This window comes from Gavialis gangeticus, unplaced genomic scaffold, assembly GCF_001723915.1.
Source record: "Gavialis gangeticus isolate Ggan-Ray unplaced genomic scaffold, GavGan_comp1, whole genome shotgun sequence".
Lineage (NCBI taxonomy): Eukaryota > Metazoa > Chordata > Crocodylia > Gavialidae > Gavialis > Gavialis gangeticus.
Window position 1 is genome coordinate 140733411 of NW_017728992.1, and position 16947 is coordinate 140750357.

The 16947-nt window shown below is 42.0% G+C and overlaps 1 protein-coding gene across 1 annotated transcript in view; it reads left to right on the forward strand.

Moving 5' to 3' along the window:
* Window positions 1-841: 841 nt before the first annotated feature.
* Window positions 842-16947, forward strand: part of ZC2HC1A (zinc finger C2HC-type containing 1A) — a 39360-nt gene continuing 23254 nt past the window's right edge. Inside the window, exons 1-7 of the mRNA XM_019519168.1 lie at window positions 842-869; window positions 5074-5150; window positions 6163-6279; window positions 8988-9123; window positions 11936-12084; window positions 13338-13437; window positions 15727-15835. Of these exons, the coding sequence (XP_019374713.1) occupies window positions 842-869; window positions 5074-5150; window positions 6163-6279; window positions 8988-9123; window positions 11936-12084; window positions 13338-13437; window positions 15727-15835 (716 nt within the window). The remainder of the gene's footprint in view (window positions 870-5073; window positions 5151-6162; window positions 6280-8987; window positions 9124-11935; window positions 12085-13337; window positions 13438-15726; window positions 15836-16947) is intronic.

Genomic DNA, 16947 nt, shown 5'->3' on the forward strand with positions numbered 1-16947 from the left:
CTAGAGAGGTTGTGGCATGTCCATCCTTGGAGGTTTTTAAAAGCCAGCTAGACAGAGCCTTGGCTGGGATGATCTAGTTGTAATGGTCCTGCTTTGAGCAGGGGGTTGGACTAGATGACTTCTTAAAGGCCACTTTCAGCCCTAATTTTTTATAATTCTATGAATATTGTTCCTTCTCAAAAGGTGGCATAAACCAGTGAGCTGAACTAAAGATATGAACTTAGATGGATACTTGTAACCTACAAAATAGTTTTGATAGCAATGATTGTTTCCTGAAGTGTGATGTGTCCCCAGGGTGCATAAAAATATATTTTAAAAAAAATTTAAAAATCAGATTTTTTTTTTTTATTTAATCGCATTTTTTTCAGATGCTTTTTAAAAAAAATAAACATATACAGATAGTTTTAATTTAAGGTATGTTAAAGCTCAAAGATAACATGGAATAAGGATTATAACTTCTACTGTTTGAGACAATATATTCATGTAACCTTTTCAGAAGTTTTAAACAGGTCACAACAAGCTATAAACTATATTAGAGGCCCAATCTTATGGGATTCCCAGAGGCTCTTCTATAGATTAGTAAAGATTAAAGAAAACCCTTCTACCCAGTGGGGCTCAGTGCTCAGTCTAGAAGATCCCATTAAGCATCTCTGTGGTGCTTAGCTTCAGTTCTCAAACTCTGGATTTGTGTCTCCAGAGATCATAGACAGATAAGGTTCTTTGGGTAAATTTGGTATCTTTTACTAGACCAGCTAAATGTTGGAAAAATTGTTCTTCACAAGCTCTCAGGCAGAAACACCTGTCTTTAGGCATAAGGAGATTTTGTTGTCTCCAGAGGTTAATGTCCTTGTTAACAGCAATATATGGAGGTGAGAGATAACGGACCTAATTACCCACTCATCAGCCCTGTTGTCTTTGCAAGTTTGTGTACACAGAGTTAAGCCCTTGCCTTTCTCTAAAAGTGCTAAGTTTCAAGAAGTTAAATGAATAGAGGATATCAAACAACATCAATGTGCTTCTCCTAGAATACAGTGATTAAACTGAGGCTTCCTGACAAGTGATTTACATCGATTTGATTTAAATCAGATCCACCCTGTGTCCCAAACTGGTGAAACATCTGTCTACAAACAAATTAGGGATGTGAATGGTTAAACAATCTCCAATCAATTAATTATTTAACCAATAAGTCCAGTGATAACTGATTATAGTTTACCAGTTATTGTTTAGCACCGGGGGGGGGGGGGGGGGGGGGGGGGGGGGGGGGGGGGGGGGGGTGTAGCAGGGAGGGGAAGAGAAAACTGTTCAGTGCCCCAGCAGGAACCAGAAGGCAGCAGGGCAGGTGGGAGAAAAAGAGGAGTGAGGAGAGGTGGAGGGGAGGTGGAACTAGTACCTACAGCTAGGCTCTGTGGACCCTGGTGTAGCTGCTTACAGCCTTCTGCCACCTGTCCTGAGCAGCTAAGTCTTGGGCCTGGGGAGATCCTCCTGTCTTCTCCATCGCTGCCCCCCCCCCCCATCATTCTTGATGGGCAATTCACTAGTAATATATAGGATATTACTGTATTTACCCAGACACAAGATGACCCTGAATGTCAGATGACACCACCCCCCCATAATTAGATTCCACACATGGGAAATGTATACATTTATAAATGTATTATAGTTTTCCACATATGGAATCTAATTATTGGAGGTTCATTTTAAATTATTTCCTCCCCACTACTGCAGGTGGTGAGGGAGGTAGTAAGGGAGCAGGTGGTGGGAGACAGACAGTGATGGAGGCAGTAGTAAGGCAGGTACTGGGAGGCAGTAGGGGCAGGCAGGGAGAGAAGCAGGTAACTATCCTCCTGTTGCCTGCCCCCCACTCCCCCCACCCTCAGGCTGCCCTGATTCCCTCTTTCCCTGTTCCCAACTTCTCACCCCTTCATGTCACTTCTGCCCCCCTTCTCTTCCCCTTCCCTCAGTTTCTCTCCTCCCTGCCTCCCTCTTTACTTTTGCTCCATGCTGGCATGCTTTGATCCTGCTGCAGCCTGGGGCATGGAACATGGCTCCAGCCTAGCCCCATAGCAGCAACACAGAGCTAGCACTGCTGCTCCAGCCTGGAGAGGGGCAGGGGGAAGAAGCCATGTGGAGAGTGGGGGTGGGAAATGGGGGCTGCAGGGGAGGAGCGGTGGGTCATGCAGAGGCTGGGGGAGGGGGAAGGTGGCAGCTCTGACTCTGACCCCAACCCCTTGATCCCCACTGCCTCTTGCTTGATTGTAAGGCAAGAGTTTTTCCTCCATGTTAAATGGGAGGGGGAGGGGCTCAACTTCTACTCAAGTAAATTAGTTAATACCGTAACAGCAAAAATAAGCATACTTTATTACTAAGTTCTGAGAGCTTAAAAACATGTTTGGAGGTGTTTACATATGCTGCATCAGAAGAACAGCATTGAGTGCACTTTGTGATACCCACTGTAGATTGAGTATCCAGCTTGTAAATTAATTTTAAAAGGGTATATTTGCTCATTTTGGGTGAAAGAACTCTGTTAGTTTGCTCCACTCTTTTTCAGTTACAGTTTTGTTTTGGAAATTTTCACTGGGCCCTTCTGGCTGTGAGTATTGCCGAACTAAATTGCAAGCCTTCAAAGCTTCTGATTTTGATAGAGGTGAATTTTCATCAAAACAATCACCCTCTTGATTAAGTTTGGAAATACCTAGGTATTTGCAAAAAAAATTCTTTAAGTTGACTATTCCACTTTTTCAGTTAGGTGATGACCACATCACCTGTTATGTAGGCATGTGCAAAGAGGTTTAATGATGTCCTTCAGAGGGCATCAAGATGTTTTGCTTTCCTAATCAGCAGGGTTTTTGTCAGTCCCTTCTGTTGGCACAGATGAGCACCATTGCCCTCTTTGACAGGGATAGAGGATCCTTCCCCATTTTTTAAGGTTTCTTATTTTTCTTCCCACATGTCCTCTTTCTTACAGAGTCCTTTCAGATGCAGACCTGCAGTGTTGGCATAGTAGATGTCAGGTGGGGAAGACTTTTAAAAAATGCAGGAGAGTCTTCCACTCTGCCATTGCTCAGCTCCTGGTTTATCTGCTGACTGTCTCTCTCCGTTCTCTTTCTTCACCCTTTCCCTTTCTCTCTCTCTCTCCCTCTCCCATTAAAACATTCCTTATGCCTTGTGAACCAGCCATCCCTTTTCTTAAAGTCTAACTGAAGCAGCAAGCTCAGTAGCCTTTTATTTGATTGCAGGAGCTGTGCTTTCTGGACCATGTTCCCTTTTCTCTTTGAATCAAAGAAAGAGCCACATCAGCACGGTGCTTTTCTTTCATACGTATGTTTACAATAGTAGTGTGGCCAACCCCACTGTGTCAAAAATCATGAGACAGACTCTTAAAAAATCAAGAGATTTGGAATGTGTATCATGAGATGCTATTTTTGAAGTGTTTGTGTGTGGTGGGGGGATGTTATTTGTGAAGGTGTGGGGTGCTGTGGGGGTGTGTGTGTGTGGGGTTTGGAGCCTGGGGGGGAGGGTCCCCACACACCCTGGCAAGATGTAGGGGGCTGTGGGTCAGGAGTGAGGGGCAGCAGCTGGGCTGGGGAGGGCTGTGGCTTGGGAATGAGGTGTGTGCACGCATGCGCACACGCACGCACGCGCGCACACACGGCTCTGTTGCATGATTCGCCTTGGCCCCAGGCCCCATTCACCCCAGCTCCTGCCCCACTCCCTCCTTCACCTTGGGGGGCCTCAATCTGCCATCACCACCACCACCCCTTCCCCTCCACAGACCTACCAGCTTGGTGCTCTCTACATGTGCCAGAAGAAGAAAATCCCGAGATTTGTTTTCTATATCAGGAGATCATGAGTCAGAGTTGATTTGAATTGGAAATCAGGAGTCTCATGATTTTTTTTTTTTTTTCTGAGAGTTGGCATTACTTCAACAGCTCTTCCCCAGTCTGTTTTTATTGTCCGTTTCTCCCTCTGCTTCCAGATGTTGTATCCAGCTTAATCAGTGCAACTTCTTTGACTGCAACTTGGTTTTGATTAACCCTGGGAGCTTGATAGACTCTCATAGTCTTGACTTTTTCTTTAAGTGGGAAACTTGGCATTTGGTCTGGTTTTGACCTCCCTACAAAAAAAAAAATACATAACCCACACCTACTTTTGGACATTGTGATTTACGTCACATCCACCCTTCATAAAGGTTGCTCTTAAGCAGTAGATATTTTGCTGTTACCAGGTAAAAAATACGTAGTAGGAAAATGTTCCTAGGAGAAATGTTGCTGGCAAGTAGTTGTTGCTCTTATGAGTAAGGATCTATCAAAGTCGAGGAGCCAGGCAGCCATTTGTAGGCTGATTGCGGCGCTGACTGCTGTTTTCATGTGCTTATTGCTGTGGGGTTCCCCCACTCCTCTGGCCAAGGGGTCAGGGCCCCACCCTTCACTACTGATGGGCCCCACCTCTCACCACTGGTTGATCAAGAGGGCTGTCTGTGGTGCAGTCCTGCCCCTTACTGCTGATTGGCAGAGAGGGGTAGGGCCATGCTATGGGCAGCCCTCTCAGCCAATCAGTGACAAGGGATGGGGAGGGGAAAGGCAGATGCTGTCTTGGTTGCTTCCCTTTGCGCCAGTGGCTCCCCCTCCCCCCTCTGGGGAGCTAGCAGTTTATTTTTAGTGAATTTTTTGTTTTTTATTTTGTGGACAATGCCAGATTTTGCAGTTTACAAAATTGTGAATTGAGTAGGTTTCTACTTATAAGGTGTTGCCATAAATAAGCATCTGCTGTAATAGCATTGATTATTCTTTCCTTCATTCAGGATTTTTCTAAATTATATGAAACATGGCTATCGGAGTCCACTTGTGTTGCTATGGAAGTCTGGCCCCAACTGATACAACAGATAAATTGGTATGTTAAATGCAGACATGAAAGCCCTATTTTATGAAACAGAAGGAAACTAGAAGTGGATTAGCATAGATGGGAATTAATTTTCTGACTTAAGCTCCATTATATTTATAGATTGGTTATAGGCCAAAAAATTCTGTATCTATACATATATAATAAATGTGTGTCTTGTTTTGCTTTTATTAGAAAATGAACCTACAGTGCAAAGTGGAGACCTATTACCATGTAAGATTTGTGGAAGGACATTCTTTCAATTAGCACTGGTGAGTAGCAGTAGCACCTTCCCTGTTGATTCTTTTTTAATAGATTGGACATACCAATCTGAGCATAGCAGAATAATATGATACCTCAGAGATACTGGAGCTAAGCATCTAGGCTTAATTTTTCAAAAGATACTAGGGTTTCCAGGTATTTTGGTTGTTCAGTATTCAACCTGAAACACTTAAAAGGCTTTTAATTTTTAATTAGACCTTTTCAAAGGCATCTCATATTGGGCACCCAAGAGTCAGGTGTTGTTTACTTCTGGTTTTGTAAAGTTTAATACCATTCTGTCCCAGACTGATTAATTGCGAGGTTTATTAGTCTTCCCCAATCTCGTCTACTTTCTAGTGTCATATCTACTTAACTGGGGTTTTGTTGTTGTTTTTTTATAACTTGATTTTTATCAAGTTAAAAGTTCAAGGCCTTTATTTGTTACTTTGTCTTTGACCATCATGGCTATAAAATACTTGAAACCTATACATTTTTTTTTTAAACTACTTAAACTGATAATCCTGGAATACACAACTTAATTTTCCTCTTCAAAACTTTTTTTCTTAACCCATAGTGTTCCTGTGAACCTCAGTGCAAAAAGTAAGATATTAAAGTCTGAGGTGCATGTGGAAAATAGGGGCACTTTTGTATTTGAATGCATATATGGAGTATTGGCTTGCACTGTTGATTAGGTAGATGATATTTGCCCAATAAATGCACTTTGTATAAGTAGTTTTAATAATGTAGGTGAATAAAAATACTCCTTGTGCTACTTTTTCCCCCTTGTTTACTTGAATTTGTTTGATTGTTTATGTGCTATTTAAGAAATGCATGGGGATTCAATAAGGAAACATTTGTGACAAGCATGAACGTGATACTGTCCTTACCTCTAAGCCTGTTCTTTCTGGTTGGCTTTTTTATTAGCTGCTTTAAATAGCTGGAAAGCAAGAATGAAAGAATGCTGTCATTTGCATTTCCAAATATAAATGTTGCATACTGTGTGTTTCTTTCCTCTTCTGACAGAAAAAACATGTACCTATTTGCCAAAAAACTTCCAGTAAGAGAAGAAAGACATTTGATTCCAGCAGACAGAGGGCAGAAGGAACTGATATTTCTACAGTAAAACCTCTTAAGCCACGGGTAGGTAAAGCCTTTGTCTATTATAATTTTTAAAGAAAAAACTGTACATATGCATAAAAATATGGTTCATCTAATTTACATCAGTTTTTCAAAGATATAAAGAAATAACCCCTAGTATTTCAGTAAGATATTAGCTGCGATGATCGCTGGAATCAAAATGCTGCAAGAGCAGAAGATAAAGGTGGTAACCAATGTAGCCTGTTTCTTAAATCTGATGTATTAGTGTTGTTGTTTTCAAGACTAATACTCTCTTCCAGTGTTATAATCTGTCTCAGTCTTTGTCCTAGACAGAAACAAGTCTTCTGTGACTATCTGCTAAGACCTAATATATGCTGCTGTCTCTCTGTCTGTAAAACTGAGACCTGAGCTATGGGACTCATAATCTGACTATTCTAGGTGTTGGAACTAGTGCAATTATAACCTCAGTCAAAACTTGTCAAATATACCAGGAAGCCAAGAATGTCCTTTTACAGATGGTTGCCTGCCTTTTTACTGCATCTCTTATTAAGGGCTGGAGGGAAAGCTCCTTGCTCTTCAGTCCTGCAGGAGTTGGAGAATACGCCCATAAATGCACACACTCCATCTAGGAGCACCTCTTACCTGGCTCCTTTTCCCTGAGCCTCAGACTCCTTTTCCTCCTAATGTCACCGCCCCCCCCCAAACTCCATTAAGCCCCATGGGGCTGCAGGAGCTACTCTCTGTTGAGGGGAAAAACAGAACCCAGCAGCACAGAAAAGCTTCTGCTACTGGCTGTCTACTGTGACTGTAGGCATTTCCAAATGCAAATAGCAAAATACTCAAAAGGTTGGTCTGCTGCCTACTTAAATACAGGTATGTTAAAAGTTTTGTTTTTTATGGTTGCTGTGTGTGTGTTTATCTTCTAATTTTATTTTTTGAACTGTTCAGTCTGATCCTGAGGTTTTGGGATAAAAGGGAACAGAAGAACTCTGTTCAGTCTTGAATATTGTTCCCACTTACACTTGCCTACCTGCTGATGGATATAAAAATTCATTGCACTTTTTTAGCATTTAATTTCATAGTTTCACAATAACAGCTACCTAACTTGTTTTTGTAATTAGCATAAATATCTAAGCTGCTGAAGATTAAAGTCTCTCTCTTCACTGTTCTAATAAATTCATGTTTCAAATATTTGACCATTATTTGACAATCTTTGACTGGTTAATTGACCTGTTTTTTTTGTGTTTTTTTTGGAGAGGTGGGTTGTTGGACCTGTCAAATGTCCAACCTAAAAAAAAAATTCCATTTGTTTAAAGCTATGATGAGAGCCTTTGTACAAGATCCATTATATTCATTATTCCAGGGTGTTGAATCAGCAGTTTTGAAAACATCAAAGTGATGATTCTAGATTGCTGGGCCCCCTCCTTGCCCACCTCCAGCAATGTTTCTTCAAGGTGCTGGTCTTCTTTCCTGAGCAGGTTAGGCACAGCCGTAATAGGTTTGTCTTAGACAAAATGATGTGTGCACCCAACATAGTGTGACATGGAGGTTACTAAATGCAGCTTGCAATTGAGTGCAGACTTATCATATACTGGCTCTGGTTTAATGCTAGAAAGATAAAAACAGAGGTCCCGCAGATCAGATTTTTATGAAATGCCAGTCATTGCTTGTAAAAAGGATTTTGTCTTTGTATTTCTAACACACATATTTTATGCCATTTCTGTTCAGGGACTGAATAAGATGCTATTCTTTTGTCAAGAGTGTGTTTCTTTGGAAGTACTGAGAAGTTACACTTAAGTGCAACTCAGCCACGTGTTCACATGTTTGATCAATTAGTATCATGATAAAACAAGGAATAAGCCACAAAGGTATTCCACAAAAAATGTCTAACTTTGACTTGTTCAATTAATGGCATGATAAAAATGTGTGGCTGGGAGGCCCACCAACTAAGGGGCTCCCAGCCACATGAGTGAACCACCTGCTGCCAGCTCTGCAGCTAATGAGGTTTGCAGTGGCACTAGCATTCCCTGTGCTGCCCCCCACTCTGCAAGCTCTGCAGAAGACAAGGCTTGCAGGGAGGGCGGTGTTACCAGCTGACGAGGTTCATAGGAGGAGTGGGACAGCATTTCCCACACTGCCCCACTGAGAGACCTGCAGTGGACAAAGGTTGCAGTGGCAGCAGCGTTCTTACACTGTTCTCTCTGTGAGCCCCATAGCTGACAAGCTCACAGGGGAGAAAGGGAGGGGAGCATTCCCTGTACTGTCCAACCTGTGAGACCTGCAGCTGATGGGGCTTGCAGGGGGTATGATGTGGGGAATGCTATCCCCTCGCAAGACTTGTCAGCTGCAGGGCTCTCAATGGAGGCATTGTGGGGAATACTGACTCCCTACCCCCCCATGAGCCTCATCAGCTTCCAGGGATAGCAGCAGTGGGAGCCAGTACAGAGGGAGACTAGTATCGCAATCCTGGGCTCCCCCTGCATGGGCAATAAGACGTGATAGGATCTGATGCTGGATCCCACAATCATGCATCCTTCCATGTGTGTGCAGCATGTTTGTATAGATCATGCATCAGATCCTATTATGCCTTTATCTAAACATCTAAAGGGACCTTGAGAGGCCGAACATCTTTAGGATCAGTTAGGATTAGTGTGTTATGCATTATATGATATTATATGAAATTTGGCATATTCACTGCAGAGTAAAACCCCTAAATCTGTAAAAGCTTTGTTTTTCTGTTGACTTCTTAGCCAGAACCCCCCAAAAAGCAATCCAACTGGAGACGAAAGCACGAGGAATTTATAGCAACAATACGAGCAGCCAAAGGCCTTAATTTTAAGGACGGAGGAAAACTTCCTCCGCCACCCCCACCTTCATATGATCCCGGTATGTGAAATGAGAACCTTCTTTAGATGTATGTTTTAAAGAATTTGCCATAGTATATGCATTAATGTGATAAGGAATGCATTGCAATAAGATGCTTATGAAGATGCACACAGAGAGGTGCCATCTGATGTGAGTGATGCTCAGTTGTGATTATTGCTTCTGACTAGCTAAGAAATGCTAAGATCCTATTATTTCTGTTACCTTCTTTTCCATGACCTGTTTTCATGGGGAGGTGTATTGTAATATGGTTGGGAGAGCTGTATTATCTAAGAGAGAGTTTTATAGTGTGTGTTTCCAAAAAATCTAACAATTCAGTATTTCATTAAAAATGTGCTGCTCTATCTTGGTCTAAGAAGACCTAGTTAAAAGATCAAAAGAAAAGTACTTATAACGAGCATTTAATAAATCAGACTATCAGGCATGCTTTCCTTGATAGCTGTTAACAGTCAGGTGAAGAGTTCTGATTTTGTTGGGGTTTTTTTTTTTCTAGCCAAAAAAACCCAAGCAAACTAAAACCTCAAAATAGTTGGCCCAATATCTGGGCTGTCTTATTCTCAGATTAAAGTCATGATTGCCTAAAGCAGGAGTTTTCAACCCTTATGGCTCAGTGTACCCCCAGTGGCCAGTTGAGAATGCAGGAGTCCCTCGGCGGCCAGATGAGTGGGGTCCCCCAGCAGCCACTTGATGGGGAGGGGGATATCCCCTCAGTGGCTGATTGGCAACCTGTGGCTGATCAGCAAGCATGGCAGTGGCGGACATGCTGGTGACAGCACCCTGCTGTTGCCTACCTCCTGAGGCCATCCCAAGTACCCACAGTGGTACGCATACCCACAGTTGAAAACCCCTGGCTTAGAGTTCTTAACTTCAGTCTGATCTGTTTTAAATTATTGCCTCAATTTCAAGGTAAAAAAAAAAAAGAATATTCTGGATAACGTGTGTTTTGTTTCCCCTAAATTTTTTGATTATATAAAATAGCACTGGTTGGTATCCATGCTTACTGTTGAGCACTCATTTTCACTTTCTTAGGAGGTGTATTCTGTTGTTTGTCCATTCTCCATGCCATTGTGAATTAGCCTAATGGGACTGGAAAGCATTTTTGAGCCACTTGAGTCTGTCAAGTCTGGAGTGTACTTTGCTTCATAGAAACATACTGGCACTTTTTGATTAAGTTAATAGAGAAAAACCTGCATTCAGCTACTGCAGTGCCACTGGACGATGAGAAGAATATTTCCGTGTCTTGAATAATAGGAGGGACTGCACTCCCATTTGGTTAAGATTGTTATGAAAACAATGTGGGGTACAAATTGTCTCATTGCATTCTTTAAAGATGCCTATATAGCACTTGGGCTTCTTTTTTTTCCCTGGATTCAGGTGTGGACAGATGTTCACCTATCACAATGTGATTTACGTTGGGATTTATATCTATATAAATTATACAGGAATCAAGAACAGATAAACATGTAGTTATTACTGCATGTTGCCGCTAGGTGACTGGAAAATGAGTAGTACAGGTGTTGGCAACATTTTGGGCAGAGTTCCAAAAACACTTGCAGCCTCGACTTGTAAGATGCTGGTGTGTCAAGGTTGGGTAGTGGAGGAGCCATGAGTAACCTGATCCTTGTGGCATTGCAGCCCTGGCCTCTTCTCTGCTGTCTGCTCCAAGGCACCTGTGGACCCACTAGCAGCAATGATCTGGTTTGGGGCTCCACGAACTCTGCTGCTGCTACTTGTAGTCTCCCGGCTACCTGCCAGCCAGCCCAAGCTCTAGGTGGGCCCCTGATGCCCACCGTGCCGCTCACAGGTGGTGGGGAGGCTGCAAGCAGCTGTACCAGGATCCGCAGAGCCCTGGCCTAGCTCAAAACCAGTGGTGGGTGTACGTGTGCCTTGAGGCAGATGGTAGGGAAGGGGTGGGGGCTGCACTGCCACAACAAGGATCAGGCCTCTTGTGGCTCCCCTGCCATCTGCCCCGAGGTGTGCATGCCAAACAGTGTCTTTCTATGCCACACTGTGGTATGTGTGCCTGGGGTTGCCTACCCCTGAGGGTAGTACGTTGTTTGCATTGAGAGATGAGCTACCCCAGGATGGAAGTGGATAGATAAGACTTGAATCAATATAATTTAGACTAGCAGAGTCTGACCCCTCATTCTTTCAGGGGTAATTCTGCATAGCATTGGGTAAAGTTACTTCAATTTTAGAGGCTTGCATCTTTGACTGCTTTTTTCTTTTCTTCTTTTACACCAGGATAATACTGATTACATTAGTTAAAATGTCTTGTCTGACTAGATACTCCATTTTACTTGTTACATAGGCAAAACTTTTTTCATTGCCTTCAATAAGAACAGTTGATAGTCAGTATTAGTCTGAAAACCATCAGTGAAAATTTAGTTTGTATATCTTATATACTCGCAGTAATACAGGGTGTTTTGAAAATGCAATTGAACAGAGTTCTACTGCTCTGTTCAGTCCTTTCTGGTCTCATTGTCTCTGTAGTAGTTCAGCTCTTCGCTCTACTCTTTCTCAGACATTTTGGCCACCTTTCCTCCTGCCTGGCCTCTCAGCATTGTTTTGTTGCAGCCTGACTTGCACTGCTTCCCACTCCCAACCTTCCTTTTGGACATTATGGATTGGATGAGAAGCTTGTCTTTTCTTTAGATTGCCAGACCTTTGGCTGTTAGGATTTACCTCAAATCTATATTTCTATTGTTATCTTTGAGGACCTTAATTTCCTCTAGCATGTCTGTTTTATATAGTTTCGTAAAATCAGTCATTGTCATCTCCACTTGTTTAATGCTCCGTTTTTTAACTCTTTAAGATTACATTCAATGCCCATATTGCCAGAGAAGATTTAATGAAAATGCAGCTGACAGACACATCAGTTTCTGCAAGGAACAAGCAGCACGTATTACAAATAAAGGAAAAGTGTCTGTTGATGCAAAAGGGAAACTGCCTACTCGAACACAGGTGAATTTCAATATTTTCCTTCCTTTGAATTATACCTCTGTGATAAAGGCAAATCAGTTAGTTATTTTAGTAGCATTGTAAAATGCTTCAGTGAGTTAGTTAATACAACTGAAAAATAAAAGGGGGAGGGTGGAAATTGAGAGCAAGAGGTAAGGAAGGAGTATGTGTATTCAGCTGAGAGCTGAATGATAAAGGTGCAGGAAGATAGTTTCAGTAGCAGAGAAGAAAGCCCTCTTATAAACTGAAGTAAGACTATGGGAAATGACAGCAAAGGTAATGCTAAGTGGAAGACAACATCAGGGTGCATACAGGGAAACTATTGGTAAAGTAAGTTAAAATAATTTTACAGAACTTCTTAGCAACAACAAACACAATTTTATTTTGAACTGGACTTTGAACAGAATTTTGATCTGGATCTTGAAGTGATTGAGGAGCAAGTGTTATTACCACAGCTTGATAGTTGTGAATACCTCAGATGATGAGAATCGGGAACCTCTGTTTTTTCACATGCAAAATACAGAAGTAGATGTGAGGTGTATGTTCTCATAGTTAAACTGAGATGGAACAGTTATAATAAAAGTTCAGGAAGGGAAGTAACTTGGATACCCAACGATGCAGCGATGATGGTTGACAGATTTCTAGAACTAAGCTGGAGGAGAAAAAATTATGCAAGATATAGCACAGAAAGCAATGTGTGAGAGAGCACATCAATTCTGTGCTCTTTTCTTTTTGTAGTACTTTTACTATAGTAGCTAAAACATTTTAACTTATGGCAAAATGGGCACAAACAAAAAGAGTTGACATCATGAAGGTGATTAATCATGGAGTCTCTACTTAAATTGGCTGAAGGTGCTGCTGTGTGAATGGGGTTTGAAATGAAGAAAGAATGCTACTTCTGTGAGAGGAAAATTTCAGTGATGGAGAAGTAACATTAAACTCAAGAGAAGACCAGTAAGAGAGAGCAATAATGGTAGATTTTAGTTAGGTGGGAAGATATACTGGGATGCAGTTGAAATGTTTCTGCTCATCAGGATTTTTTACCTTTGTCTAGCATTCCCAATTACATGTACAGGAAATGCCTTTCAAAGTAGAGGGAATAATTTGTGATATTTGACGAAAAGCAAATGGAACTGCTGATTGATGGTCTTGGGAGATGGCATGGAAAGACGCATTAACCATCTTACTTTGTTTATCTCTTTAAGGAAGTCATACAATTTTAAATTTAAATTATTTTTTTATATTCATTATTACAGTACAAACCTGCAGCAGTTAAAAAAGCAACTTCTGTAACATCCGCACCATCAGTATCATCACGCTTACCACAACCAAGTAGTGTTAGCAAAACTATTGCAGGTATGGAGTTATGTTATGAATTATGCATTGACTCTCTAAATAATTGATTTCAAACTGTAAAATAGTGTAATAGCATAGCAAACTGTACACAGTGTCACACTGGAATAAATTTGTGAAATAAAAGCTTTATCTTAGAAATGCACAGTGTCTCACAAGTGAGTTAACTAGCTGTGGCTTTTACTGGCTCACAGCTTCCAGTATCACATACCATATGCACCTTTCTTTCATGCATGCACCATGATCCAGAAGGATCAGTGGTTGCCTACTACATGCACCTTTCCCTAAAAATCAGCCCTCCAAACCTGAAGTGCATGTCTTAGGTGGGAAAGCTGTATTTTCTTCATTGAAATAGAAGCAATATGGAATAGAGAACCGTCTCATGAATGCCAGCATGGCTGCCATTTCTCCCTTGATTCACAAACTGCATGGGTGGAGTCCACTGTTTAATCCTTTCACATTGGCTGAAGAGCCAGTGAGCTGGCTGAGGGTGAGTGAGCTGCTGCATGCTGTCTGTAATGTGTTGATGAAGCTTGCGATATGGAAACAACAGTTTATTATTTACTGTAAAGAAGTAAAAGTCTTGCTAGTCCCCTTAAAAGGGTCTTGTTCCTAGTCTTATTGATGTCCTGCCATACCAAAAAGTTCCTACTGCCTCACCTAAACTATATTCTGGGATGCCACACTTCCTGAACACTTTTTTCCAGGAGGATTTAACTCTGTTACAAAGTCAGCCATGACTTATAAAAAAATCTTTCTTCCCACATTTGCCTTCCACAAACAAGGTGCACCTTTTATTGGGTGGGGGGTGGGGCTATTTGAGAAAATGTATTGTTTGTTTGTTTTTTCTAATCTAATGCCTTTGGTTACATATATATATATTTTTTTTTTACTAAGTACATATGTTTGTTGCATTGGTACTTACAAAACAAAAGGTAGGGGTCTTGCAACATTTGGGCCCAAACTCTTAAGCACTTGTAATTAAGCATCTTTTTATGGTTGGCATCTATCTGCATTGGTTCTTCTATGAGCTGGGTAGTACAATAGTGCCCAGATTATTTCTTTGCTTGTTTATTTTTAAAAATAAATGTTCATATATTGACAAGCAGTTAAAAATATAATATAAAACAAATTGTGTCAACATTGGGTTCTATTCTGATTTCATATATCTCCATTAAATGCTTTATTGTAGGGGTGCACTTTTTAAAAAAAATGTTCTCAGCTAACACTGATAGCCAATGACTAAACAACCGTATCAATTGATGGTGAGCCGATAACCAATATTTAGTAATAGTGCAAGTCATTTTAAACTACTGCTATAGATCTTATTTTTGTTTGTTTTGCATTTATTGCACACGTGCCTCCTGCCTGCTCTGGCCCTTGATGAGGACGGTGGTGACTGCCTTATTCTCATGCACGTAGCCCCCTGGTCCACAGCTTCTAACCACAGCCCTGCTCCCCGTGCAGCCTGTGCTGCCATCCCAAATGGGCAGGGTGGACCCTCGTACAGCCAGCAGCGCTGGGTGCATTTGGAGCCCCAGAGTATGCTGTTACCTCAGTTCCAACAGGCCTTGTGTAGCCAGGCTCCCACAGCTGCTGTGAAACAGCTGCTTTTGCAAAGGTGCCCAGCACAGCAGAATGTCCTTCACGTGGCACCTTACCCCATCTGCATGCAGCGCAATATCTCTGTGGCAGCCATGGTGCTCGGGCCTCTACTGCATGCACAGTGTTGCCATGGCACTGGCAACAGCAGCAGCAGGAGCTGGTAATGATCCCTTTGCTGCTGAATGCGGTGCCCTGTGCCCACTCCCTGGTGCTCCCTTCCTCTCCTGCTGCTCACCAGGACCTTTAGTCTGCCGTGGGCTCTGGATGGCAGCAGGGTGTGGGGACCAGGCTATGCTTGCCAGACTGCTCCATGCACATGGTCGTAATTATCAGCTATAATGACCAAAAAAAGCCAATAGCCAATAATATCTCTTTTTTTCTTTTTATCAGTGCTGATGCGATAGCCAACCAGCATATCAGTGCACCCCTACTTTATTGCAGTTATGCAGGCTTGTGCTTTATAGCATTTTTGCCCCCAACGGCAGAAAGTGCCAACACACATCTCTTGTTTTAGAATAGAACTTATGTCACTAGGCTTTGGTTCTTCCTGCCTCCACCACAAAGATTATTTTTGCTAATATGTCATAGTCAGGTAATGGTTTTACAGAGGATTGAATTTATTAATATTAAAGTGCACTATTGTTATAAATGCTAGCAAAATTTAATAGTTTTGCTTTTAATTATAAGCTACACCTACAAGTAAAGGATTATCTTCACCTGGGTCCACTGGAAGCAAAATTCAGACGTTGTCTCCTGCTCATAAAAACTCATTGGGTGTTACAAACTCACAAGGAAGGTAAGTCCACATTTTGTATTTGTCATGTTGTGTCTGTTCACTTTTTAAAGTAACTACCCTTGCTAATGCTTATAGACATGTAATGGACCAAATTCATCTTTGATTTAACTCTGCCCTTTTTTTTTCCCCCAGATAAAACAGGACCAATTTTTGTTTGTATGTGTTTTATAGGCAGTCATGATTACAGTGGAGGGAGGAGTGAGTTAAAGGGCCATCAAGATAGTTAAAGAGGCATTTGTTGATTTTAAAAAAAAGAACATAGTTAAGAAAGCAGAACTGCCTGAGGATTCACTCTTTCCCCACCATTTCTGTTGCTCCTTGTTCTCACTGTGTTCCTTTTGCAGCCTTTCCTGCCTCCTCCCAAACCCTCTCTAGCAGTTGGGTTGATCTGCCTCTTTCCTTCAGATAGCTTTATATAGTTCAGGAAACAAGATGGATATCTGTATACAAGGAATAGGGAGGATGAGAGAGCCAGAAGTCAATATCTAAAAAGTAAGGTTAATGGAAAGCAGTTGGAGGGTAAGATAAATGACAGCAACATGGCAGAAAAAAATCTGATGCATTGTTGATCAAAAGAGAAGAGAGTGGGAAGAGGGATAAGGGATGAGCTGGAAGCAACAGGAGCAAGAGAGAAGCCTAGGACCCCCACCACAGTGTGATCCAGGGAGGGAGCATGAGAGAAGAGGATGGATGTGGTATCAGACAAAAGATTATCTGGAAAAGACAGGAACTTGGAGGTACTTGTACAAAATAGCTGTCACACAATAAAAAGCTCCAAGTAGAGATAAAGTTAGACCTTGAAAATGTGTACTAATTTTAGAGATGGATGTTATCGGGTTTTAATTTGTATATGTAGCAGGGTCTTCCATGCAGCTGGGAGCCTTGTCAGCTGGCAGGGCTTCCAGCTGCAGGGGTTCACCTTACCCAGCGTGAAATGCCCAAGTCCTGGGGATTGTGGCTGCCATGATCACCTCATCTCGGGGGTGCATGAAACCCCCAGCCGATGTGGGATCTCCGTCCCCCATGCATAGCTGGGAGTGAGAGACCCTGCAGCTGACAGGGCTTCCAGTCCCGGTTTTTCATAGATTCATAGATTAAGGGTCGGAAGGGAC